Below are 27354 nucleotides of genomic sequence, written 5' to 3'. Positions count from 1 at the left end.
TTTGGATCAAAATAACAAATTGGATTTGGAAATGCAAAACTCCCTCTTTCTAATGCTTCTTTTTATGTTCACACTGCACTTGAACAGCTAATGTCTTTACGATTCCTGGACATGGCTCTTCATTCTTCGTTGTTAACTTCTTCCAATCAACCGGAATAGTGCAAACAGTCTTTCCCAAGCAGTACTGTTCCAATCCAGCAGAGATTCAAGTTAGTGCCCAAGTAAACAGATGAAAAAAAAAAAGATAAATAACTAGAGAGAGAGAGAGAGACCTCTTCTACTATTTCCTTGGTATCAACTGTTGTGCAAGTTCCAATGGTGAAGTCTCCACAGGCTCCAAAAGGATCACCAAAGCTTGCAAACTCAACTTCCACAATCACTTTATGGTTGGGACACTTCAAGCTAGCCTGTGGTTTTATGATGTCCAACCCAGACTGTATCTCGCTATCCTGTCCCAGCCATGATTTCACTTGTGGTGGGTGATGCTCGGTGATGTAGCTGCACACTGTGTCTCTGTTAACAGTCAAGATTGTAACCTCCTCTGGGTTTCCTCCAATTTCCTCAAACAAAACCAGAAGGTTATCAGTTGGCTTCAAGAAGGCTCTTGGAATGTGGTACCTGAATCAGCAACCATGGATGGAAATATTAGATTTGTAAAAACTTAGGCAATATCATACACAAACACACAGATTATGTGGAAACCAGCAGGACTAAATACTCACTCTGACTGGGAAGGCTTCCCAATAGGGGACAAGTAGGAGACCCAGTAACGCCCAAGGCTTTTACCATTAACCCAAGCCATGCCTTTTGACATGCTTGTTAGATTGAGAGCAACAGGTTCATCTCCTTCTGGAGCATCAAAGTATGTCTGCCATAACAAAATGATGTCTTTTTGAGATTACTGAGAAAATTTCGCATTTTGCAGCTCTCCTACAGAGTCAAGTATCAAATGGGTTTGCAAAAAAAAAAAGATTTTTGTTTCTCGCGGTACCTTGTACCATGTTAGAGCAGTTCCACTGCCCTTGGCTTCAGTCCACTGTACCCTGTGTGATCCCCCTTGGGTATAAAGATGGAGTTTTTCTCCTTCTACACCAACCTGTGCCACAGAAACAATGCTTAACCAGTTGCTGTTAACAGATCATTGGCTTCTATATATGTAAATATTCAATTGGGACTCGGCATAGGAAGATCATGGTTACCTTATGTCCCCATCCATTGTGTGTTAGATCAATAGTCCCCAAGTTCAAACCTTGGATGAATACATTGAGAACTCCGGCAAGCCTATGCTCCAAGTAGACTCCGCTATCCTTCAATCATTCATAAAGAGCAAAGGTCTTCAGTTTCTTCTCTTTAATTAAAAGTAGAAATTAATGTCAAAGTGTAAATATTGAAGGGAAAAGCAGCAGTTGTAGAATGCTTGTATTCTTTACAGGGAATCCAACTGTCATGCCCAATAGTGATATTTGGTTAACTCCGGGCTTCAGTTTCACAGGTTTTCTGAAGGTGAAGCTCTTTTCTATGTGGCTACCATGTCCAGATCCTGAAAAGTGAAACCATACCTGGAGTGAGCTTAGAAGAACCAAAACAAACACTCTTGAAACTGTGAGAAAGGTTGCATAAGAAGCATTACTCATAAAAGAGCTACCCAGTGCACGAGGGTCTGGGAGGGGCAAATGTACAGAGTCTTACCCCCTGCTTTGCAGGATAGGCTGTTTCCAAGAAGAAGCACTACTTACAGTCATTCAAAATAAAATTAAGACAGGTACCTATGTATTCGTCGTTCACAAATGCATGCATTGCATGGCCAAGATTTGCAATCTGGATGACTGGGACAATGTCAATCCGCCTCGGTAAGTCAAGATTACGCAATTCAATGCTGTGATAAGCATTGCAACATTGTCAAAATTAAGCAAAACAAAACATGTATTTTTTTCTTTTCTGACTTCTCATCAAGTATGAGTTTTCACTTAAAAAACTGAAAACAAATCTTATGAACAATCTGAGCAAAGATAAATTTTGCCTTACCTAGTAGTGTACCAGAGGTAGTCTGAGGTATCCTTTGTCTGGTTCATGAGTTCTAATGGGGTCGTCGATCTTACAGATGCATCACTAATTGTAGGAACCTTTTCTTGGGACATTTGCCAGTGGAGATTTGTGTTAGCTACTTCCGATACACGGAAACCTCTTTCATTGTGCTGGGCAACTATCTGTTTTAAAATTGATACAAAGGGTCACCATACTTCCTCTTAAACAGGTTCAAAGACTTCTTTATGAGATTCACATTTAAGTCATGGATTGGCTTTCTCTGATTAAATGCTTTACCATGTTTTTTTTTTCAGTAAGAAGGAATCTGATGAAGGGTGAATTACCGTTTGAGTATTGTAGACCAGAGTCTTGCAATCAGGGAGTATACTAATGGAATGTGCAGGCAAGTAATAGTCCCTGTCCCTGAATTTTGCAATTGCAGGTACCCTAAAGTCACTGTTGCTCAAGAAAGCTGCACAATCATTGGTTCCTGGATTTTCATAAACTCGGGCCTGCATTACAGAACATCCAAGTCTCCTTTAATATTTCAATATATGTGATGTAATTAGATTCCTCATAAAGATAAAATACTGGAAATAGTTCTTTTCCCTCATACTTTGTTCTATTTAATTGCCTACCTCTAGTCCAAGACCCAAATTTTGAACAGAGGGAACCCCACCAAACAAAGGCTTCTTGCACATTTTTAAAGCAGTATGCAAGTCCCTGAGGTGACTCCATTTGGGATCCTTCTGCAAACCTGAAGACAAAATTGAAATGTATGAAATGAGAAAATTGGGAGGAGTACCTTGGGATTTAAACCATTAAAACACAATGATCCATATATCTCACCATATTCATCAAGAGGGGCTTCATCATAGTAACGCGTTGTTACAAATGCAGCAGCTGTTCTACCATAGTTGGTCCCTCCATAATACTATGACATAAAAATAAAGTTAGTCCTGTCGAGAGTAATTCTCTGCATGGAAAATAAATTATCACATCCATACCATATAATAGTTTACGAGAGAGCCATTCTTAGAGAAGAAACGGGCAACAGAGTATGCAAGATCTTCTGCCGACCTCTGAGATGGTGGATCACCAAATACTCTGTACCTGCAATCACCAAAGATGTTCATTCAAACTGCTATCTTACATAACCAGGAAAAATGAAAGGCTTAAAAATAATAGAACTCCAGCAGATTTTAAGTATTTTTTAGGGTAGAGGAAGTTTTTAGATTTGATATATACCACTATGACAGGCTCTATCCATTCTCTTATATGTATAGTCTTTGACAATAACATGAGGCAGTAAATCCCTTTTAATGAGTTAATGCCATTAATTAAGAGTATACTTACTGAGCAGTCCAGTTCTCAGTCCACAGAAAGGGTTTGTAGTGTTTATTTGGGCCTGGGAAAGTATCTCCACAGTTTCTTCCATTGCATGAATTGATCTGCAAAATACAGTAACACTTCTTTAGTTCAACTAATAGTAGAATTTAACTACTGTTCTATTGGTTTAAATTTTAAAATTTTATCTATTGTGTTCTTCATTACTCTCAAAATTTTCATCTTTACAGACACAATTGCTGGGTGGTTCACTTCATACACACTTACCACTGGATCAGGAGCATCCATTTGTTTGCACATCATCCATGGGACTCCTGTTTTGAGATTTACAGCCATTTTTGCTGCCCAATGAATGTACTGAGTACCTGATTCTTTGAATGCTGGTTGGATGGTATTATATTCATTCTCGATCTGTGGCGACCAAAAATTAGATTGCAACTGAAGGAATGATCATCAAAATTATGGAGAGAGGTAGTTTTGTATGGCCCAAACCTGTGACAGAATGATAGGACCTCCTTGAGAGGCAAATAACTTCGCATGCTTCATTTTCTTTACAATCATCTCAGTGAATTTTTTCATGTGATGCTGAAGGCCAGAAAAAAGCTTTGGATTAGATGGGACTTGTGGTGTGTTTTACTATGTATGGTGTAAGAAAGAAATAATGTAAATCACCTTGAATGGTGGGTTAACAGTTCGAAATGTAATGTTGTTCACCTCTTTCAACCAATATGGAAACCCTCTACACAATTAAGCATTGGAATTTAGTTTACTAATGAAGAATTTGAAACAGATGTTATGTTTACAAAGGAGAACTCGCGAAAATGCAAATCAAAACAGAGATTTCGAACAGTACCCGAAGTTCCATTCAGCCTGGATGAAGGGTCCAATCCTGAGGATTGCATACATATGGTTCTCTTTAATCAATTTGATGAATTTCACCAAATCATATTTGCCTTCAAAACTGTACTGCAGTTTGAGAAAAATATTCAGAAATCAAGAATTGGGAACTAGCAACCCAAAACAATATCTCAAACAAGTAAATTGAAAACAATTTTGGATTCTGTCTCTCTTACCTGGCCTTGTTCAGGCTCATGAACATTCCAAAAGACGTAAGTATCGATTGCATTCAACCCTCCATGCTTAGATATGTTAAGGATTTGAGGCCACATCTGAGCAAAAAAAAGAAACTTACATAAATATGAAGTTTGAGAAATAAAAAAAAAAAACAAAATTTCAATTGAATTGCTGCACTTTTACCTCCGGAGGAAGACGTGGGTAGTGGACTGAACCAGAAAAGATAAGCTCTCTCCTTCCATTGATGATCAAAGATCTTCCATCATAAGTCACTCCCTTGAACTTCTTCTTCTTATCATGGGAGACTGCTGAGACAACCAATAAGGAGAGTAGTAAAAGGATAAGTACCCTGCTTTGTATCAACATTGTAAAGTCTTTCTTGTCAAGAAGAACCCGTCAATGGTGATCGATATTGGATCCCTAAAAACAAAGATGATTGAGAGATTTTAAAGGGTCTTGTTCCTTGGAATGAGGAAGAAAGCAAGTTGTTCTAAGAATCCATAACAGCCCTTTTTATATTTTTTAAACGAATGGATTAAAGGTTGGAAGCTGCTTCTGTTGTGTTGTGTTGTGTTGTGTGTGCCGTTTTAAGCTCTTGGTTTTCATTTCTTCTTACAGCTCTGTTTCTCTTGATTTTCTTTTCCACACTCCTCTCTGTCTCTCTCTCTCTCTCTCTCTCTTTGTTTCATTAGGATGGTCTGAACTCTGAACCAGGCATTCGTTGGCTTCGTTCGCTGACTCGGTCGCCCTCTTATGAGTGTGATACGAAACGGGCGGGTAGCGGGTAACTTGAACTTAGTGATGTGTCAATATGCCATTTTTCCACGTGACATATACTCTAAACAGCATTGCAGAAGTTGAGAAATCCTGGGAGAAAATGAGTTCAGATCTGCTATCCACATGGGGACGGGAGGGGACAGATCTGAACCCTCCATGGGGATGTGGGACCCATGTCCCATGGAGGGGTCAGATTGTCCCCACATGGGGACGGGTGGGGACAGATTTGAACCCTCCATGGGGATGTGGGATCCACCTCTAGGGTGTGGGACCCATGCCACATAAAGGGGTCTGATTGTCCCCACCCGTCCCCATGTGGGTAGTTGATACGGATTCAAAGAAAATTAGTAGTAAAGCATGTAAGTGGGACTTGGGCTGCAATAGGGTCAGGTTGGGTCAGGCCTTTTAAAACCCTAGTCCAACCCTGAGTCTCCTTAACTGGGCCTAGGCCCGGCTTGGCCTTGATTCAGGCCAGAAAAATCCAACCTTGATCTGCCCTCAGGGTTGGTCTATGCTGATCCATTGGCCCTGACCATGGGGAGAAGGGAGATGCATGGGTTGGCTAAATAGAGAGGAGGAGGAGGAAGAAGAAAGAAAGAAAGAAAAAAAGAAGAAAATTTTGAACTGATTGGTGTTTTGACATCTCGAATCAAGGTGGCTCTAGAAGAATAAGAAGAAAAAAAAAAAAGATTAAGGATAAGAAGAAAGAAAGGATGAAGAAGACAGGGCCAAGTTGGGCCGTGCTCAACTTAAGGCCTCAACCCTGGTTAGACCCATCCTGGCCCTAACTTAGGGCCAGAAATTCCAAAACCTCCGCCCTCAAGGCCTGGGTTGAGATGGTGTTGTTTGGGCTCAGGACGGGCTCGGCTAGGGCCAAACTTGCACCCCTAAGTGGACGATTTATTTTTTGCTTTCCTCCAAACTACCCCTCCCCCCTTCTAAAAAATATTCTCATATGAGAAAGCTTAAAAATGGGGTGTTGCGAGAATCGAACTCGCGACCTCTTGCACCCAAAGCAAGAATCATACCACTAGACCAAACACCCTGTTTGTATGTACTTCAAGTATAAACTATTGGATACCTGACCCAAGTCTCCCAATAATGAACACATCTCACAATAGTCGAACATGAAATTGAAGTTGTAACTGGTCCGGTTCTGTGGTTCAATTCAAGGAAGTCCAAAATTCTATCATGCAACAATTTACTAATCATGGTAGTTGTAATACCCTCTAAATTTCAAGGCTTCCTCCCAAAAGTAATAAAAACTGTTTTTTAATGAAAACCAGGGGTATCAGTCGAGACCCGGATCATTATCTGTTCCATTTTCTTTGTCCGGTACATTTCTTCAAGTTCCTCTAATGGGGGATCGAAATGATCATCCTATCCCCTGTCCGAATATACTATCCAAGTGGGGTCCACTCCCCCCTATTAGAGAAAATTGGGGAAATGGACCAGACAGGAAATGGAGCAGATAAAGAGAGATTGAAAGTAACCTTTGGTATTTGTGAAATCATGACCTTAAACACCTAGTTCATTGATTGCTTTTACCTCAAGTAAATTATCATTGAGAGCGACAACCTGTTAATCGTGCAACTCCTGAGCAGATCTTCGAGCACTACTCCTTGGAGGATCGCTGCCATTTTGAATGACTGTTTCAATATGCTTCACATGTTTGAGGACATCAGATTCAACCATGTCCTAAGGGAAGGAAATGCTATGGCGGATTCACTTGCGTCTTTTGCATCTACTACACAAGATTCCAACTTTTGGTTTTCCCCTCCCCCTTCTATCACCCCCTTACTGTATGCTGACTCTTTTGGAACTTTGTTCCTTCATCAATAAATTTCTTTTTTATCAAAAAAAAAAATTATTGCTTTTGATCATTTTCCTAAAAAATATAATTTTATCTTGTAAATTGGTATCACCTGAACAATTATAAGAACAGAATGTAGGATAAGTAACGTGATGGAAAAGACCAAGGATATGTAGCTAAGGCCATTGAGTCCATAGAGGCATAGACTGTGTCAAGTATAAGAATTTGATCATTATGGGTACAAATGGGAAAATGTACCTTTGGGGATCACCTCTCGAGCCACCTACGTGTTGAAAGAGAGGGGAAAGGTTTTCTTTAACTGTGTTTGGTATGTATTCTAGGTCGATTTTACATTCTCGGATGATAAAAACAACTATTTTCATCATCCCAGAATGCAAAATCGACTTGGAATGCATCTCAAACATAGCCTTGAAGTCACCATTTGGATAAGGGTGTAAGATCCATAAATGGATAACTCTTTTTGGGGGTGGGGGAGAGAAGATAACTGTACTGGATAACACTGGTCTGCCCAGAAAACCTTGATTCTGACACTTTTATTGGTCAATTTTTAGACTGTGATAACTTTTGATCTGACCATCGGATTTTCGTGAGCTATATACTGTTGGAAAAGACCTTCTCAAGTACTATACAATGATGTAGAGATCAGATGCAAATTCTTCTGGAAATATAGTCAAAACTGCACTTAAAGCGAGGGACACACAAAACAGTATTCACATGAAACAATGGTCAAACGACGTCTTCTTTGTATCAAAATCTAGATTCGGTTGTAAAATGATAAAAAAAAAAAATCTATTCTAGAAGTCTCGACCAATTCAAAGAAGGTTAGAGCACCCAAGTCATCCCATGGACAAAACGATCATTTTCCACTACACGATCTTTGAGAGAAATGTTGGATTCAGTTCATCATTGTTGTGAGGATCCTCTAGCGTGACAAAATTCAGTATCTATAACTGGCTATATATTAGTCCATTCGACATACAGGGTATGACTGTGAATTAGAGTGACACTCAATATGGTTTCCATTGCCCATTTAGGGAGAACATTCACGTGAGAGAGTCATTTGATTGTGACTAGTCAAACTCTAGGGCTCGATACTCATTTCATAAAGAGTTTACCAAAGGTTATTATTATTATTATTATTATCCTAAATAATTACCTTTTGAAAAGCATTTTCAATATGTTTTGGGTCCATTCACAAAAGGATTATGGTTTAAGGCGTTAACTTAAATCCATGTCTGCAAGGTCCATTAGCTTTATTTAAAAATGCTAAGGCCAAAACCCTAATTGCACTTAACACTAGAAGTGGAAGAGAGAGTATCTTCACCTTCAAGCTTGGTGTTGTGGTCATTGAAAAAGAAACATTCGACGGTGATCATCACTGCATGTTGCGTTCCTTTGGAAGAACTCACCTTCAGTGAGTTTTAGGTAACATTATGAACTCAACTTTTGTTCTATTATTTTCATGTGCTTGTGGAGATCCTCATTTGTTGGATTTTTATTTTGTAACCCTTTTGGTTCTTGCTTTCGATGCGACCATGCTACCTAGCAGTGTATTGGTAAATAACACATTAGAAATGTGGTATTGACCTGACATGTGGCATGCTAGGTGGAATCCCAATGAGATCATACCCCTTCCTGGTTTGGATTCATCATATGGTAGCACATTATTAAGTTGACGATTATCTTTGGGAGGATATCCCTTGGATTGGAATCTTGATATGAAATGTGATCTCATAACAAGATTTAGGAAGATTATGTGCTTAGAGATTGATTGAAAAGATTTTGAATTTTGACTTCAAACTATATTAAAATGATGCCATAATGAGATTAGGCATGATTTTAGTAATTGGGCTGGTGAATGGCTCCAATATGGAAAGCCAAATCATTTTATCTCTTAATACGACACTCGATCAATCTTTATGACACACTACTCTCTTGTCTTCTCCAAAAAGATAGAGAACCACCATTCAAACTGTCCTCCCAGTGTGTGTGAAGGAAAGCAAGGGTTTTGTGAAAACCCTAGTGAGAGGTGGTGGTGGTGGCTGACATTGACGGGAACATGTTGTTGCCATGATGAGAAGAACCGCTCGTGAAAGGCCTAAGATTGCGTGGAGAGTTTGTACTTGTAAACTTAAAGATAATCATACCTCCCTTCTCTGTTAATTAAATTTTTAGGTCTGATGTTCTCCATTCAGCAGCGCAGACTGCACCCAGACACATGGGCTGACCATTCAGGGGGTGGGGTGGTCATTTCTCCCACCCCCATGTGTCTGGGTGCTGCGCTCTGACACAGAGAACATTTGGCCAATTTTTTATTAGCCAACTTTACCAAGTGAACAATCCCCATCGGTCCGTTGATGATTACAGAATCATTGGTAATGATAATTGGAGTGTTTCTCTATTAATTTTTTTTTTGAACTTCATTTCACTGAATAGAGATTATTTATGGTTTTTTTTTAAAATAAGATAGATAATTATCTCTCTCTCTTTTGCTTAATCAACGGTGGAAAGGGATAACAAAAGAACTGTCTTAATTCAATGACTTTATTCTGGGTTATTGAGAGCCAAATCCTTTGATACAAAAACATTAAAGAATTGATGTTAAAAAGAAGATTCAAGTTAGCCAAGCACGTGTACTAAGGATTTAGCCTTGATAAGGATCATAAGGACTCTAACGTTCTCAGCTAACCGTGATAGTATTTTGGATTAACTTGGATTCATAGAGTTGTTTTTTTATGCGTAATCCCATTATCACATGTAGCGTTAGAGTTCCATGTACATTCTAGAGTTAAGAGTTTCATATACTTTCTCTTGTCAAGAGATCCGCTGACCACGGTAAACACTTCAATATATATATATATATATATACACAAGTGCTAATCACGTTATTGTAATTGAAGCAATTGAAACACAAATTTTATCTAGCTTGAATTAAGCAAAAAAGAGAGAGATAACTAACTATCTATCTTATTTATTAAACAGTAAAGACCGTGGAAGTTGTTTGAATGATAACAAGACCCTAATTAAATCAGTTTTATTACCTTATCTACTACTGCCTTTCTCTCTCTCTCTCTCTTCTTCTCATAATTAAATCAGTTTTATTTGTGAACCTTTGTAAAAGTTTTTTTCATTTATAAATTGATTAATGATTTAATTGAATTAATCTTTTTTTTAATTTTCTTAATTAAATTAAGGATCTTAAATGAGTTATCCTAATCTAATGGTTAGAAGGATGCTTGGAATTAAAAAAAAGAGTTTAAAATATAAGATTACAAATCAATTTGAAATTCAGATTCACAATCGAGTGCTTTTGACTCTGGCAATCCAACCTTGAACAGTTGAACCTAATTAAAACCGCAATTCTTAATCAAACAAAATTTCAGAATCGATAGAAAGAGATCTTTGTTTTCAATTCCAAGTTTTTTTTTTTTGAAGTTGATTTTTTTGGTAAAAAATTCCAAGTTTGTAAACTATGGGTTGGCTTCCGCATGGGGCTCCACGAAGAATCCGCCGTCATAGGGATATTTGTATAATTACAGCACAGCAAAATCCCTCTTCTGTGTTTCCATATATTTCTGGTTTCTTTAATTAATATTTCCAGTTTTCAAACACATCCCTCTTTCTAATTTTATTCTCTCTCAAAACAATTGGTAGGAATAAATGTGGAAAGCGTGAATGCGTGATACGCACTACCGCACACCTCCAAGAACCACTCTCCTCAAGGGCCCACTATAGATGGCATTCGTTGATCGAAAGCAAAGAGGATGATCGAACGGTCATTATGACCTCAAGATTGATCCTAATCGCAAGGTAGATATGAGTTCCACTTGTCACGTGGCAGACATGCAACGATGAATATAAAGGTTCTGGATACTTCACTATATATATTAACTTTGCCGTATTTTAATCTGGCTATGATCAAATCTTGTCTGACCTGTAGTGGTAGAAGTGGGTGAAGGAGGAGAGAGAGAGAGAGAGAGGGGGGAGAGAGAGAGGGGGGAGTTTGGTTTGGGTAAGAGAGAGCCGATTGATAGCTGGCGAAGGTGGGTTCGGTCAGCGAACGCTTCCACAGCATTGATTCCCGGCTCCTAGGTACCTCTGTCTCTCTCTCTCAATGGCCACTGCGTGTGTGATTGGGTCTTCTGTCCAACCCACATTCTCTGCGTCTGTCTCTCTGCTAATCTCTTTCTCTGCGACTGGAGACTACACGCTGTCATTCTAGGGTTAGGGTTAGGTTTTAATCTGATTATAGAAAGAGATTGTTGTTGGTTTTCCTTTTTTGTTGTTCGTTTTTTATGCATTAGGGTTTGGAAATTTGATAGGGGCTTTTTGAGAAATGGGTTTTCTGTTGGGTTCTCTTTATGGACAGATGTGTAGTTGAAAGGAGAGTGAAAGAGGAGAGAAAGAAGATTTGAGCGTCGTTCGAGTAGCTGTGTTGTCGTCGGGAGAAGATCTGAGGCTTCGCCGGCGGAAATGAGCGCGTCTCGTTTTATTAAGTGTGTCACGGTCGGGGATGGTGCCGTTGGTAAAACTTGTATGCTCATTTCCTACACCAGCAACACATTCCCCACGGTGAGTTCCAATTTCTGAGTTTAGTTTTTATAGAATTTGTTTTCTTCCCTGTTTCTGAGGAAATTTGGCCTTTCCATTCTCTCTTCGAGCTATTTCATGCATCTCGTCGGAAGAAAGATGCTCAATTTTTAAGGGTTGTGTTTTATTTCTCCCTCGCAATTTTGGGAATATTGTCGCGCAATGGGGGAAGCATTATATTGGTGCTGTCGTTTATACATGTTCCAGTATCTTTTATCGCTTGATTTCGAAAATTGTTTGTGAAGAAAAAGAAAAAAAGTCGTTTTGTATTGAAAAAGAGAAAAATCACATCTTTCGAATTTGTTTATGCCTCGGCGCAGTATCCTTTTCGGAGTTATACATTCTGCCTTTTTGAAGTAGAGAAGGAATTTTCATGCTTCAATTTCTTCTCCATCTAAATTTTAGTTTCTTAACTTTCCTCCTTTTTCTTCAAATTTCCTCTTTTCAGTAATCGATTTGGAATATATGTTTCAAATTTCGAATCTTGAATTCTAGTGTTTGATTTGGATTACCGTTGTGTTATAAGGTCTTGATCTCTCCTCTCTGAAATGTTCGGTTAAGAATCTATCAAATAACGTGGAATGGTTATGGTGGGGAAATCTTATTTTCTTTTGTATTGTAATGGAAAACAGGATTACGTGCCAACTGTCTTTGACAATTTCAGTGCAAATGTGGTTGTGGATGGGAACACTGTCAACCTAGGGTTGTGGGATACTGCTGGTAAGTCAATACTCTCTCTTCCCCGTTCTGTTTTGATGTTTTCGCTTTTCAGTGTTGGGCCTTACCTTTTTAATGTGTGGAACAGGCCAGGAGGATTACAATAGATTAAGACCTTTAAGCTATCGTGGTGCTGATGTATTCCTGTTGGCTTTCTCTCTCATTAGCAAGGCTAGCTATGAAAATGTTGCCAAGAAGGTGAGGAATTGATTCTTTCTCCGTGCAGAAAAATGGTTGCCTCCTAAAAAACCAACTAATGTTTTTTGTTGACATATAGACCAATGGCCTCGTGGTAATTTATTATTGTTTATGGTCTCTCCTTTCAGTGGATTCCTGAACTGAGGCATTATGCACCTGGGGTTCCCATAATTCTTGTTGGAACAAAGCTTGGTTAGACATTCCTCCAATCTGGTTCAATTCCTTTCATTGTTTTGCTATTTCTGGTGGTGGTGGTTATCAATTTTTACATATCATTTTTGGGCATTGATGACTGAAATCTTTTTTGTTGACAATAGACATGTAGTGGTTGAGCTTTTTAAAATCCATGAAAGTTCTATAAAAATGGGTGAATAAAGCAAAGAATATTGAGCAATCCATATTTTGAACCATGTGCCTATCCAACTAAGTACCTGCATGTCTTATTATTTTGGATAATCTCAGTTTACTTCATTATTTCTTGTGTCATTTTATGATAACAAATACTTGCATCTTTGCCATTGTGGGTGCAAGGTGTAACATCAAGGGTGTGTTATGGAAAATGTCTAGGAGAGCTAAGTTCCATGTTATTCACTGTAGAAATGTAATGGGGAGTAAAGATAAATGGATGTAGTCTAATATTATTTCCCTATTTAGACTAGAAAAGCTGGTCAGAGGTCAATTTTGTGTTACCCTATTTAAGGAATTTCTTGATTGTGATTTATTTTTGGGATAAGCATTTCGTTATTAAGATATTTATGCTGATTAGCTTTTCATGAGGAGGGTGTCTGTTCGTAACATGAGAGAGAGAGAATGGTGGGGAAGATTTTGCAGAGTGAAGCCCAGATCGCAGATCTCTTTTAGCTCTTCATATTCCAGCTCCCATGGGCCCTTGCAGCTCTTCATCTTTCTTAAACTCTTTCCCTCGCCACCAGCACCACCTTAAAAATCTGAGATGCTTTGGGATTTTTTTCACCAAAGAAGATGATTGGGATTGGATTTCAGTTTTTGAAAGGTTCAACCTTGTGGGATTCAACTCTTCAGCATCGTTGGAGTCATCCTTCGTCGCATGATAAAGCACCAGTTATTGACATGAATGGGATAACTAAAACATTACTGTAAAAGAAACAAATTATTGAAGTAAGCCATTTGAGTTTCCTGCTCATGTCTTGCCCCGCCTGCCCTTCCATTGGAGCGCTATTCAACCCAGTCTGACGACATTTCCTGATCAGACGCGTCTAAAATTATTTGAGGAGGAATTGGAGATGAGGCTGATGAGATTTTGTCCTCTAAAGGAATTGAAGCAGAGAGATTGGAAATTGAAAGCGTGCTCAGAGGGGTCTTCGATATGGGTTTGGTGGTTTTGGGGCTAAGTAACATTGTCCGTCCAGAGAAAAGAATGTTGTGGTGGAACCAAAGTCGAACCATTGACCTAGCAATCGTGGGGACAGGAGAGGGGAAAGGGGAGCTGACACTGAAGAGGAAGAGGACGAAAAGAAAATTACAAAATAATCTCCAATTAAAATGGGAGAGACTCTGACGATGCTGAAACTTGGACAGCGGCGTGTGTTTATTTTCTAAAAATAGGTCTTCTAGTTTTTGGGATATCGTAATGGCTACTTTGATGGATGAGTTAATACCCATAACCCAAAACTGAGGACCTATCCCTCTTAAGTAGTTTACGTGTTAACCCCTCCCATCAACTCATCAAGGTGGTTATCAGTTAGACATTTTCCCAATCTCCACTACCTAATGCTAACGTGGCACTAAGGCAACATCAGCTTACATTCTCCCACTTGGCCTATGTTGCCACGTGCCAAGTAAACAATATAAGTTCAACTGAATGTATGGCCATATATATTTTAAGTGGGAGTATCAAAACATTCTAAATGAAAACTTCAATTCACAAATCATGGCGGTGCATGTCAATACAAGGAAAACTTCCATGTATCACAATGGATTGTCCTTCTCAAATCGAACCCTAATGTGGTGAGTGGAACTTTATTGAATCAAACAATGATTAATTCAAGGTCCAAGCAAAATTGCCCTACAACCTTATGGGCATCAGTCATTACAGAGCTTAATGTGATATCACCATATACACAAGAGTAACGACATCAAAAACTAAATGGCAGGAGGCCTCATTCAGAATCTTAAACTATACACTGCAATGTCTTAAGTATGATCTCAAGTATCACAAACCATAGATTGCGCAATCTCTTAAATGTGATCTTAAGTATCATACGCATCATATTGCAACAATTTAAAATATGATCAATCGCTACTCGACAATCTCGAATAATTTCCTTTATACTCAGTGATGTAGTATTATCACATAATACTTAAATATGCATATCTACTGAGGGTACACCACATAATTTCTGATAAACTACCTTAACCAAGAGCATGAGAGACAACCTGATAGCATGCTTGTATTTCAATTTGAGAAGGACAATCTATCGTGATACATGGAAGGAAGTGTTCTTTGTGGCCATACATTCAGTTCAGCTTATATTGTTTACTTGACATGTGGCATTGTGGCAACATAGGCCAAGTGGGAGAATGTAAGATGATGTGGTCTACGTGCCACGTCAGCATTAGGTAGTGGGGATTGAGAAAGTGTTTAACTGATAATCACCTTGATGGGAGGGTTATCACATAGACTACTTAAGAGGGATAGGTCCCTAGTTTTGGGATATAGGTATTAACTAGAAGACCTATTTCAGAAAGTAAGTACATGCCGCCGTCCAAGTTTCGCCGTCGCCGGAGTTGAAGAAGACAAAATGGAAATGGACTTTAGGCAATCCTTCGGTCCTTCACGTAGAGGTAAGTCCGCATTCTCTCCATTAAGGGCAAAAGAGGAAAGGAAAAAATAATTACAACAATCAATTGTTACCACTATGGTTACAAACAGATTTTCCCTTTAATGAGATCAAAATTACTAGTGCTGCAAGTATTTTGGTTCAGATATAGCTCCATTTCTTCACCAAATTATGTACCACTTCTAAAAATTTTGAGTTACAATATTATAATAGTCCATGTTTGTATCTTTGTTCTCCGCTTGTTTGTTCTCCTTTTTTCTCAAAAAAGGATGAATATGGAACATTCAGTTTACATTAGAGATTATTACAAAAAAGGGATGACAATGGATCGTTGGTGTGCTTGAAAGATTCTATTAATTGTACATATTTGGTAAAACGAAACGAAGAAATCTATAATGGATCAAGTGTTATTGTTGACACCGGCTTGTTACATGAATATAGAATGATTCCGACAACAGTCAAATTTCACGAAATGGATTGTCCTTGTTTTTAGTAAGTAGAAGAATCTTCTATATTTATATTACCATTTTGAGGTATTTAATTTATGGTTGTTCAGAAGTAAATCTGGTTCATCTATTTTTGTTTTATTACTGCAAAACATCTGCCCTTGAAGTTAGTTTTTTTTGTTGGTCGGCTTTCCAATTCTTAGTCATGCTTTCGGCAACGTATGGTTTGGTAATGCTGTATTGGCATATTAGGGAAAACAGACCCCTTTTTCATTTAGTTGAGATGTATAGGGATACAAGATTTGATCTTTGGGGAAATTGTGTTTCAATCTCTGGTAACTGTCACTCACTGTAAAAAAGTTCTTTTCCATTCCTAATTGATTTCAGTGTAATTGTATTCTGCATAAAGCATGTAAGCAAGCATCCTATGATAAATTTGTTTGTTCATACCTTAGTTATGCAAAGTTCTAGTTTTAGATTGGGTTAAATCTGCTAGATTTCTATATGTTAAAACTAAGCCTTGTGGAATTAATCGGTTTTAATCGTCTCAGCAAGTCCTGTTATGCCATACCATCCTAAATGGGGCTATACTTGCTAGATGTCTAGTGCTTCTTTCTTTTTCGGTATCCCAACCCATTTTTGGCCTCTTGATGCTTTTATTTACCTGTTTTGGTTGCCCTTCCTTTTGAAGGGCCTCCTTTTCGAAGCCTCTCATCGATTGTCATTTCTTTCCCATTTTTATTAATGTTTTGTCTTTCGCTGCCAAGTTTGTAATCATCAAATTTCTTAGGTTTTTAACATCTCCACTTAGTTTCTGGAATCTCAGTTAATTGGTCACTCTGATGCAGAGTTAGTTCTACTCTCTTGGGTTAAAATTCCTTTGCAGCTCCATTCATTTGTAGTGTGGTCGAATGTGGCTACTCACAACTGGGTACCACTGCAGCATGATGCTTCTAGGGGAAGTCAGAGCTAATACTTTATGTTGGCCATGGTTTTGGTGAACATGCCAACATTATGCGAAACAAAGGATTTTCAGTGTGAATATTATAAATGATTTTAAACAATGCGGTTGTGCCTTTATTGATTTCACTGCATGTTACCCAAATAAAATGCTTCAAAGTGAATGTCCATTTAAACTATATTTGCACCATTTCCGAGGCTATATTTCTTGGCCTGTCTGTGTTCACTCCAGTTCTTAGTCTACTCATTTTTCTTTTCAGGCTTTTGAAGCATTTAATACAATAATACTGGATTAACATCATTGAAAGTGGAAAGCTATTTTTTTTCGGTTTCCGTGAAGTCATCATGGTGTCTTTCATTAGGACTGTCTCTTAGTTGCTGGAAACAGTAAACCTGCTTAATTTTTTCTGAATTCTAAACCGTGCAAGAGTTTTTATCAGTTCACATTATAATGTTTAGATTGGTTGGCCTACCTCTTGAGTACTTGTGCAGATATGAAACAGATACATGCTTTTTAAGACATTGGTTTAATGTTGGTGCTGCTTTTTCTTTTATTCTATAGGAAATGTTTTTCACTTGTTGAGAAAGTTCTTATGATATTGAACTATTTTCTCTTTGATATCAAGTGTACACAAGGAGAATAAAGGTGTGGGATTTATGACACCATAAACCTTTTAGTCACTAGTAAACCAACCAACCCACATCCCCCCTCCCCCCCCCCTCTCTCAAAAAAAGAGAGGATATTTTAGTTATTGGGCTGTTGTAAACATAGTTGTCACGGCGTCCAGGCGATCCAAGTCGGTGGAAGGGTGTCACGCCGATATATCGACATGTCGCCGCCATGCGAGCATGTCGACCATGTTTAATTTTTTATTTTCTGTATTTTTAATGTCATTTAGTATGCTATAATATATGTCCTATAACATCAAAAATCAACATGAAAGTGTACTACACTACTACTAATATACTATGCCACTATGGTTTAATTCATGAAAGTGTAACTAATATCCATTAGTGTATATGAAAGTATGAAAAATTGAAAATATAGATTAACCTATCAAATAATTGAAAGCAATAGTAAAAATCAAATGATAGGCTAACCTGTTTCTGAAGCTTGATAGCAATAGTCTTTCTTTAGTGTATGTGATTTGGAGCAAAGCATCTAAGCTATTAAATGGTTTAAAAAAAAAATTTTAATCTAACTTTTATATGTACAAATATCGACCGATATGCCAACATATCGTGGTATGGCGTCCATGGCGACGCCATGGCGTCGCCATGGAAGCCATATCGAGCGATATATTGACATCCACCATGGCGTAGCTCGATATGCCCCCTCTCCCAACGCCGGACGCCATGGCGGCGCCATGGCGACGCCATGACAACTATGGTTGTAAATTGTTCTTCCAGAATAAATCAACTTCGCAGCTTTATATTTGATAAGTTGAAACATTGTAAAACAACTTCGCAGCTTTATATTTGATAGGTTGAAACATTGTGTTGCACAATCTTGTGTTTTTGGCTTGGGGGGGGGGGGGGGAGGGTATTGTGGAGGGAGTTTCACTTTTTATGTGAGGTGAACAGTGGAATTTCATTGGAAAAGGGTCTTGGAAAGGGAAACAAAAATACTATTGATGCTAATGATTCATAGAATATTACATTGGTAGTGCTAATACTCGCGTTGCTGAGGTCATTATGTGATCCTCTTTCTACATAGTGTTGTGTACTCGTGTATATATTTAATCTCCATTATTGCCAATGCATGTTTGTCGTTACCAACTCATGCTTCATATGTTTATAGGCGTTGGAAGAAAATTATTACTGTTTCACGTCTTCAGATTTCGACTGTGTTGTGATAGCTCTGCTTGTTTGAGTAATATTGTGGTGTAATTTTTAAATCTTTCCAAAGAAACTGTTTGTGTTTTTGACTCCCACCTTTTCTGTTTTTCAGATCTTCGGGATGATAAGCAGTTTTTTGTAGACCATCCTGGTGCAGTGCCTATTACTACGCTTCAGGTAGAGAGACTTCCACAGCTCCATATTTTGTCTCTCAACTTGTCTTTCCTCACAGGTTCGACATTGATAATCTCTTCTTGCTCTCTGTTTATGTTTCAGGGAGAAGAGCTGAAGAAGATAATTGGTGCTCCTGCCTACATAGAATGCAGTTCAAAGACCCAGCAGGTGTTATGGATTCTTGTTTTGCTATGGCTTGGAAGAGTTGTGGAACGACTTTATTAGTGTACTAATGCGTTTGTGAGACCTTGTTCATGAATGCAGAATGTTAAGGCAGTATTTGATGCGGCCATAAAGGTGGTACTTCAGCCTCCCAAGCAGAAGAAAAAGAAGAGAAAGGCACAGAAGAGCTGCTCCATTTTGTAATCAAAGAAAGACTACTAGGTGTGAAAGAAAAGATAACCCCTACCAGCCAGTCCTCTTGATCTGCAGTCTTTTCTCCCATGCTGTTGTTCCTTTCCTCTTTCCCCGCCTCCCGAGGAAGTTGCAGGCCTTTGGTGTATTATATATAGTCTTCAACTGACAGTTGTAGGGAGAGATTTCTGATTCAGAATCAGGTGGTTTATATCTAGCTTTCTCGGTCTTTTGTGGTCTGCAACCGATGGATGACTCAGCATTACATAGTAACATGCGTAGCTCTTCTCTTTTTTTTTTGTTCTCCCAGATTTTAGGATTCGTCTCTCATATATTAACCAGATGGGAGGAAGACCCCTTCTGAAAAGAACCACTGTTTCTTTGCATGGACATGATTATATTCATATTTTGTATCCCTATTTAAGAATATGCTTCCAAAGGTTGGCTATGTTTGTCAATACCAGTGTGTATGCTTTAGTGTGTTAAAAAACCTACTTTATAGATGACATTAATTTGGATGCAGCAATAGTTAATACTAAATGTGTACCTCTCACCCAAAATGCAAATTACTGAGGAATGGGGGGAGGGAGCTTGGAGATTCTTGAGATCTTGATACTGTTAACACATTGATCATTGATTGATAAAACCCTAAAAGGAATGAAAAAAAGATAGTGTGGCCCCATCTGTTGCAAGAAAAAGAAATGGAAGAGAAGTGAAATCAAATGAATTATATTAAAATGTGTTTTAAAGTGAAAGGGTGGGCACAGTGCCGGTATGTCTTAAACTAGCACCCTTTGTGTCTATCTTGTATGATACTCCATTGATGCTGCCTACTAGTTTATTACACAGGCGGTGTCTCTCCCTCTCTCAAAATATATTATCAAATGGATAACTGTTTATTGTTTTCGGGGGGGGGGGGGGGGGGGGGGTGGGGGGCGCTGTAGTACCCATAGCCAAACACAGATCTGAGTGAAATGACAGCCCCGCCCCTGTGAAAGGTGAAAATACTTGTCGTGTTGATGCCTTCGCATGTGTTCCCATTAGCTCTTGTGCATGTCCTTTGGGCAAATTCCCCCCACACACCGTGCAGGATCATGCACAAAGTCGTTGAATGGGTGATGAAGGTCTATGATACGAATAATACAGTTCCTGTGATATATATATTTTGGAGACAAAATAGGTATCCGACTTTAGGCCGATTAAATCCTCCCTGCGTAGTACATGACCCTTGCTCAACACACGAATCAGGAGTTTCTGAGCCCTAGTGAGCTTCAGGCGGGTGGTACCAAGAAATTATGCAGCGGCAAAGGTTTGATCACGAGACCTCGCTTCCTAAAGCAGTCTTATGCCCCCTCCAAGCCAACTGCGCTAACCCCTGGAGGTTAAGTTCCTGTGATATTAGATCAGAAGAAGATCATAAGCACGTCAAGGAATGACAACATCAAGAGAAGAGAACATTTGAGAACATTTGATAAAGGAAATTATTGTCAATTTGCAAATTTTTTTTTTTTAATAATGAGTATGTCAATGTGTATTTGTAGTATGTGGTCCTGCAGATGATACTGTTCTTCTCCCAATTGGTAAAACTCTAAGGTCATCTCTGATGCGTTCGTTACAAACTCTATTATGCCTTTTTTTTTTTAAATTGTGGAAGCAGTATTATTTGTAGTAGTAGCAGTAGTAATATGTGGTCCTGCCTGCATATGATATTGCTCACTTGCTCGGATTCTCGCCGGAGGCCCGTGGAAGGATGTTGTGGGTAGGAATTGTTTGTGCTAAGCACGAATATATTTTTCTAGCCTTTTTTAGGCAGCACCATAGGTTTTATATTTGTTTTTGGATTCCCATTTTGACAGTTGAGACTTTCCAACTTTTGAATAATTTCTGTCTTATTCCGTTTTCGTGGTCTGGAGCATGGTGTCTGTTACATCAAGCAGTTCAGAAAAATTTTTTTCATAAAATAATAGGGAAAAAATTTCCACACCAACCTTTGGTGTAGGGATATTTTTTCATGCTGTCAAACATCGTACCTATATTGATATATACTAATATTCTCATTCCTTCCTGATCACCCATGTGATTATGTGAGTCTCTTATTGGAAAAAACGGTGATTGGTGTAAGATAAGAAAATGAGACGTGGTGGATTTCATTTGTGCGCCGTCTAAAGACGTATGATAGTGGTTTTCGTATGAGAACTTGATCTATCCTCTAAAACTAGTGAGGTTATTATTTTCAATGAGGTCACTCTTTTTGTGATAAAAATGAAAGGATTTTCTTTTTCATCACGATGCCTAGTGAAGTATAATGTTTTACTATTTATCACATAATAGTACATGAGTTAGTCCATGTGATAGAAGATCAAAAAAATATCTCATTGGAACAATTTCAGTTTAAAAATGAATATAGAGAATAACTAGAATTACAAAAGATGTCATTTTGTATTTTATATTTATTTTCATTTGAATCAGAGTTTGAGCAACATTCCTTGTTTATTTTGGTCTAAAACTTCGCAATTGAAATGTGTGTGGGATCTTCTATCACGTGGACTAACCTATGTATAACCAAGTGGAAAATAGTGAACAAGTTATACATCTTAGAAGGACCCAAAATAGAATATGAAACAGAGATATGGTCTCTCTCTCTCTCTCTCTCTCTCTCATACACGAATGGCAAAGGGGTTTTGTTGTTTGTCATCCTCCGTTGAAAAGTGTTGAAAGAACCATATTTTTCTCTTTCATTATTTTTGTGATTCTTTACCTGCTGCTTTTCCACTCTGGGAATCAATTTATGCTGTGTGTCCACATTCCTTCAGGCCCACAAAGAATCATCACTGGGCCAATTACTCCCTTATCCCCACCTCTCCTCTTCTTCCTCCAATGCATAGATCATCCATTATATTACTCAACCCCATCGACCCTTCTCTCAAGGGTATATCTTTTATGTGGTTTCGCCCTTCCTTTCTATCCTCCTCTTCCTCCTCAGGTTTCTTTGATTTTGAGTGAAAGAACTCTGGACTCCAAAGATTGCTGGAATGGCATCCAAGAGAATTATTAAGGAGCTCAAGGACTTGCAGAGAGACCCACCAACTTCATGCAGTGCAGGTGTTTGATTAATTGTGCTCAAGTACACATTCTTTCTGGGTTCCATTGATAAGCTGGAACTCTTTAGGATTTGCTTCTGGGTTTTTTCTTTGCTTCTTTCCTTAATAAATGTTTGAATTTTCAGGTCCAGTGGCGGATGATATGTTCCATTGGCAGGCAACCATCATTGGACCAAACGACAGTCCTTACTCTGGAGGTGTTTTCCTTGTGACCATCCATTTCCCACCTGACTATCCTTTCAAGCCTCCTAAGGTAAGAATCAGAGCACCTGATTGATCCATTCCATTCTCAATTCACCTTATATATGTTTCTTGAAGCTTTATAAAAATACTGATTAACTAACTACCTTTGGTAGGTTGCGTTTAGGACCAAAGTCTTCCATCCAAATATAAACAGCAATGGAAACATCTGTTTGGACATACTCAAGGAACAATGGAGTCCTGCACTCACCATATCCAAGGTAGTGAGTGCTCTGCTCAGGCTCTCTCACTGCATATGTAGTGAGAGATTCTGCAAATTTTTTTTTTTTTTTTGGGGGGGGGTGACAGATCTTTGGCATCTGATGATGGGTTTTGGTCTCATGCAGGTTTTGCTTTCCATATGTTCTCTGCTCACTGACCCAAACCCAGATGACCCACTGGTTCCTGAGATTGCTCATATGTGCAAGTCTGACAAAGTCAAGTATGAGTTCACGGCTCGCAGCTGGACCCAGAAGTATGCCATGGGCTGAACCTCCAAAATCTCATTCACCTTCTCCTTTTTTGGGGTTTTCAGTGTCATCAGATCATATTATATAACTAATTAAGTAAAGCTGCTCATGAGTCCAAAACTGGCACTTTTGGAGTACTACATTTATCTTATTTCCTTCTACAAATAAATGACTAAGATTGTCTTTAAGTATATGCTTGTCTAATACACATGTGAAATAACAGGATTTTATCTTCATTGAAATGAAACAAAAAGATTGTTATAATAAAGAGAAAAAAAAGAGTACGGTTACAACTTCTTTTTCATCGACTTGTTGAGATAAGCTTTGGATCCTGAGGAGATTCTAACTGTTACAAGTTACCTAGTGTCTCATAAATAAGTGGCCTTCTAACAACATGGTGCTGGTCGCCCGCTTATTGCAGCTAGGTGATTACCCTATAGATTTTTGTAAACATAGGGTTCGGTTTTGAGTCTGGTTAAAAAAAAAAAATCTTTTTTGAAAAATCATTTGTGAAAGGTTAGATTATTATCGAAAAGTGATGGTTAGATAGTGAAAAGTCTAAGAACAAGATTAGTTTTTTTTTTTTTTTTTTTTTTTTAATAGTGAATGTAGGTGATGCAGGGGGATACATAGAAACTAGGGCTCCTACATGGGTTGCTACTTAGGACAACTAATGGGTTAAAACTCATAGAACAACAGGTAACAGAAACAGGTAGCAGCAGCATATACAGACTCATATGCATGAATAAAACATTGAAAAGTCTATGCAATAATGAACAATACAGAATAGAACTCATAGCATCATTTTCACAAACATTTGATAGGCAAAATGGGGAAGGGAAAACAATACATAAATTACCAAATCAAGTGTAGAGACCTTTCAATACTCTAAAAGAATTCATGCTGTATTAGTCCTAGGCATGCATTCTAATAGAGAATAAGACATAAGGAAGTATGAAGAAGATGCACCAAAGCTAACAGCAGTATTAGTGCATATCAGGTCAGAAAATAAAAGAGTTTCCGATTTTTTATTAGTAAATACGACAGGAAGGGGAAGGGTGGTGATGAGCATGCATTCGGGTAGGGGAATAGGGTAGGTAGGTGATGTGATAAACAGAAAAAAAGAAGAAAAAACTGAGCATGCTTGGCTGGAGAAGAGGGGAAGAAGAAGGGGGGGGGGGGAAGAACATAAATCACTTACCTGTTGTGCTGCCGGAACAGAGGAGAGAAGAAGAAGATGCTAATCCACTTGAGAGAGAGAGATGAAGGGGGGGGGGGGGAGAGGCTGCTTCACGCGAGAAAGAATAGGAGCTTTCAAGAGTCCAAAAAATTTTCATTTTCATTCAACATAACTTGGCCGAATGGCCTGTACACAACTTAAATAGAGAAACAAAACAATAGAAAATTATTGACCTCCCCTTGGGAAGACCAACACATAGGGAAACACACCCAACAACTGAGTTGATTCCTAAAACTAATGGAGCACAAGTTCCAAGAAGTCAACTAGTCTTTGACTCAAACAACTTAAAGGGTTGGTCCAAGTGGGCCTGGGCCTGGACCAAAATTACAAAAAGCCCAATAGTCTTTGACTCAAAGAACTTAAAGAACTGGTCCAAGTGGGCTTGGGCCCGGACCAACATTACAAAAGAACCACAAATTGAACCAAAAACTGAACCAAATTGAACCAAAATTACAGATGACCCAAATTACAATAAAAGATTAAAATAACTTAGGCCAGCAAAAGCACTCCTCCAGATCAGCACCACAATCCATTACAAAAGAAATCTCCATCCAACCAAAGTGAGCCTGATCCAAGCTGAAGATATCTGCGCAATCTTCATTGGTAAACTCTTCGAAAGTCTTTTGGAATGGGACTGATGTCCCCATCAACTCTCCCGAGCTTTGAAGAGTTCACATCCGGTGAATAAAAACTCAAGTAGCACTCAAGCATGTCGGGTTTTAGCTGTCGAAACTCCTCGATAGGAATCCAAGTGCAATCAATCTTTGGGTGATTACGCCACTTAACTAAGAACTCTCGGGTTCCTCCGTCACGCGAAGAAACAATCCTTTCATCAAGGATATCCTCAACTTCTTCTGTTCCTTTAACAGTTTCGGGCACAGGAGGCAAAGGGTGGGTGGAAGTGGAGGGGTAGGGACTAAAGTGTCATCAACAATAAATGGAAAGTCCTCAAAGTCATCGGGGTAGAAAGGAGCATCAGTAGGGGTGCTGTGGTAAGGGGCAAGATCTTCAACATTGAAGATGTTACTGATTCCCATATCAGAAGGTAATTCCAGGACATAAGCATTTGCACTCACCCTTTTGAGAATTTTGAATGGTCCGGCATTACGAGCATGTAATTTGGTCGCTTTTCCTTTGGTGAATCGTTGTGATTTGATTCTCACCATCACCATATTACCTTCCTCAAATATCTGCGGTCATCGATGCACATCGGCTCTAGACTTATATTGGTCATTACTCAAAGCTATCTGCTGCCTTATACCTGCATGCAAATCATGTATATGATGTGCAAAAGACTCGGCTGATGGGGAGGTTCTAGAGCTAAAACATGATTGGGACAACGTCAACGGGTGCTCTGGGTTGGTAACCTAGACAGACATTGAAAGGAGACATACCAGTGGTCCGGTTTTTAGAACTATTGAATGCAAACTCTGCTTGGGTGAGGACTCTATTCCAACTAGTAAGATACTCTACAATCAAACAACGCAACAGATTTTTGAGACTCCTATTCATGACTTCTATTTGACCATCAGTCTGGGGATGGAATGCAGTGGAGAAACGGAGCTTACTACCCATCATTCGTCATAAGGTTCGGCAAAAGTGGCTTGTAAATTTGACATCCCTATCAGACACTATGGTTAAAGGCAGACTATGATATTTGACGACTTTGTTGAAAAAGAGTTTGGCCATAATGGATGCATCAGAGGTTTTTAAACATGGGATGAAATGTGCCATTTTTAAAATCGATCCACGACTACAAAGATAGAGTCATATAGCCCCTTGAAGTCTTGGGAAGACCAAGTACGAAATCCATGCTAAGGTCTTGCCATGGGATATGTGGCACAAGAAGGGGAGTGTATAAGCCTGTGTTCTTCTTTTGTTGCTTAGCAGATTGACATGTGTGACACTGACCCACAATTCGAGAGACATCCTTTTTCAGGCCGAGCCAAAAGAAACGATCTTCAATAAGGTTAATGGTCTTGTCTCGACCAAAATGGCTGACAACTCCTCCAGCATGCAATTCCCAAATCAAGTAGTCTCGAAGTGAGGTCCTGGGAATGCATAGCTTATTTCCTTTAAACAGGAACCCATCCTTTAATAGAAAATCTGAATGATTAATAGGAGGATCTTTACCTACAGAAGTGAAAGCCTCACTAAAATCAGGGCAAGTTGGATATTGATCCTTGACTCGTTCAAATCCTACTACCTCAATGCTCATTGTTTGGAGCAATACATTAGTCCTATGCCTAACACTCATGTGCTTGAGCAAAAGATTGACTAGGCTCAAAACATCTGTTGTAGTGTTTTCAACACCAGGTCAATGTTTGAGTACAAAGGTGTACTCTTGAAGAAATTCAATCCACTTAGCGTGCCTCTGATTGAGCTTTTTCTGGGCACTTAAGTATTTCAAGGCCTGATGATCTGAAAACAATACGAACTCTTGCAGTAATAAGTAATGTCATCAATATCGCAGAGATTGCACAACCGCATATAATTCTTTTTCATATGTGGAATAACGTTGCTTGGTCTCATATAGCTTTTCACTGAAATAAGCAACCGGGTGTCCTTGTTATACCCGCACCCCGGATCATAATTAATTATTATTTCTTCCCGTGGCGTGTGGTTATCACGCCCGCGTCTTGGTGAGTTTTCTCACGGTGGTCAAACCCGATTACAAATTATTGATCATGATACGGGCTTACCATTGACTCACCATGGCAATGGAAAAGTAAGTTCTAGCCTCAAGTCTTATTAATTATTCTTCCCTTGGTAACCTCGAAGTGCGGGTCCGGGCTTGAACCGCTCGAGCTATTTCATGAGAGAAGGGAATAATTTAAGTTCGGGTCCCACGACCTTTAGGAAGTACATTGGGGACTTATACCCATCTCTTATGAATCCATCTAAGAATGGGCTTTTCCCTAATTAAGGTTGTGGGCAGGCCCATTTAACTCTATTTGACCCAAAGATGGGTTAACCCATTCCTGTACCCTAAATAAGACCATGGGTCAACCCATTAAGCCCTCTTGACCCATTTAACTTAAACTACCCATTTGGCCTAATGACCCATTTATCTTGGATCCACCCATTTAACTATTTGACCCATTTAACTTAAAGGACCCAAGCCCATTTTCTATAAATAAGACAAAGGG

At 38.9% G+C, this 27354-nt stretch overlaps 3 protein-coding genes and 1 non-coding gene across 4 annotated transcripts; 2 read left to right on the top strand and 2 right to left on the bottom strand.

Annotated features, from left to right (window-relative positions):
- Positions 1–49: 49 nt before the first annotated feature.
- Positions 50–4813, bottom strand: LOC122662836 (beta-galactosidase 13-like). Its single transcript, XM_043858544.1, has 19 exons — positions 4630–4813; positions 4446–4541; positions 4226–4338; positions 4045–4111; positions 3865–3957; positions 3640–3783; positions 3382–3476; positions 3033–3138; positions 2875–2959; positions 2664–2782; positions 2370–2537; positions 2026–2207; positions 1767–1876; positions 1431–1540; positions 1200–1307; positions 992–1096; positions 723–868; positions 273–618; positions 50–184 (listed from the first exon to the last, which is right to left on the bottom strand). Exons 1-19 carry the CDS (start codon positions 4810–4812, stop codon positions 50–52), a joined length of 2511 nt encoding a protein of 836 aa, XP_043714479.1. The 5' UTR covers position 4813.
- Positions 1341–23062, top strand: LOC122661527 (ubiquitin-conjugating enzyme E2 28-like). Its single transcript, XM_043856944.1, has 6 exons — positions 1341–1348; positions 10901–10904; positions 22152–22256; positions 22381–22508; positions 22612–22716; positions 22843–23062. Exons 2-6 carry the CDS (start codon positions 10901–10903, stop codon positions 22984–22986), a joined length of 486 nt encoding a protein of 161 aa, XP_043712879.1. The 5' UTR covers positions 1341–1348; the 3' UTR covers positions 22987–23062.
- Positions 6197–6268, bottom strand: TRNAP-UGG. The gene has a single exon. It is a non-coding gene; the product is annotated as a tRNA-Pro (tRNA).
- Positions 11025–19602, top strand: LOC122661526 (rac-like GTP-binding protein 5). Its single transcript, XM_043856943.1, has 8 exons — positions 11025–11149; positions 11427–11629; positions 12280–12367; positions 12453–12562; positions 12691–12754; positions 18739–18803; positions 18903–18968; positions 19065–19602. The coding sequence occupies exons 2-8, from the start codon at positions 11531–11533 to the stop codon at positions 19164–19166; spliced, it is 594 nt and encodes a 197-aa protein (XP_043712878.1). The 5' UTR covers positions 11025–11149; positions 11427–11530; the 3' UTR covers positions 19167–19602.
- Positions 23063–27354: the final 4292 nt, after the last annotated feature.

Source organism: Telopea speciosissima, chromosome 5 (genome assembly GCF_018873765.1).
Source record: "Telopea speciosissima isolate NSW1024214 ecotype Mountain lineage chromosome 5, Tspe_v1, whole genome shotgun sequence".
Taxonomy (NCBI): Eukaryota; Viridiplantae; Streptophyta; class Magnoliopsida; order Proteales; family Proteaceae; genus Telopea; species Telopea speciosissima.
Note: the sequence above shows the minus strand (reverse complement) of the source record. Positions and strands in the feature narration are given on the sequence as shown.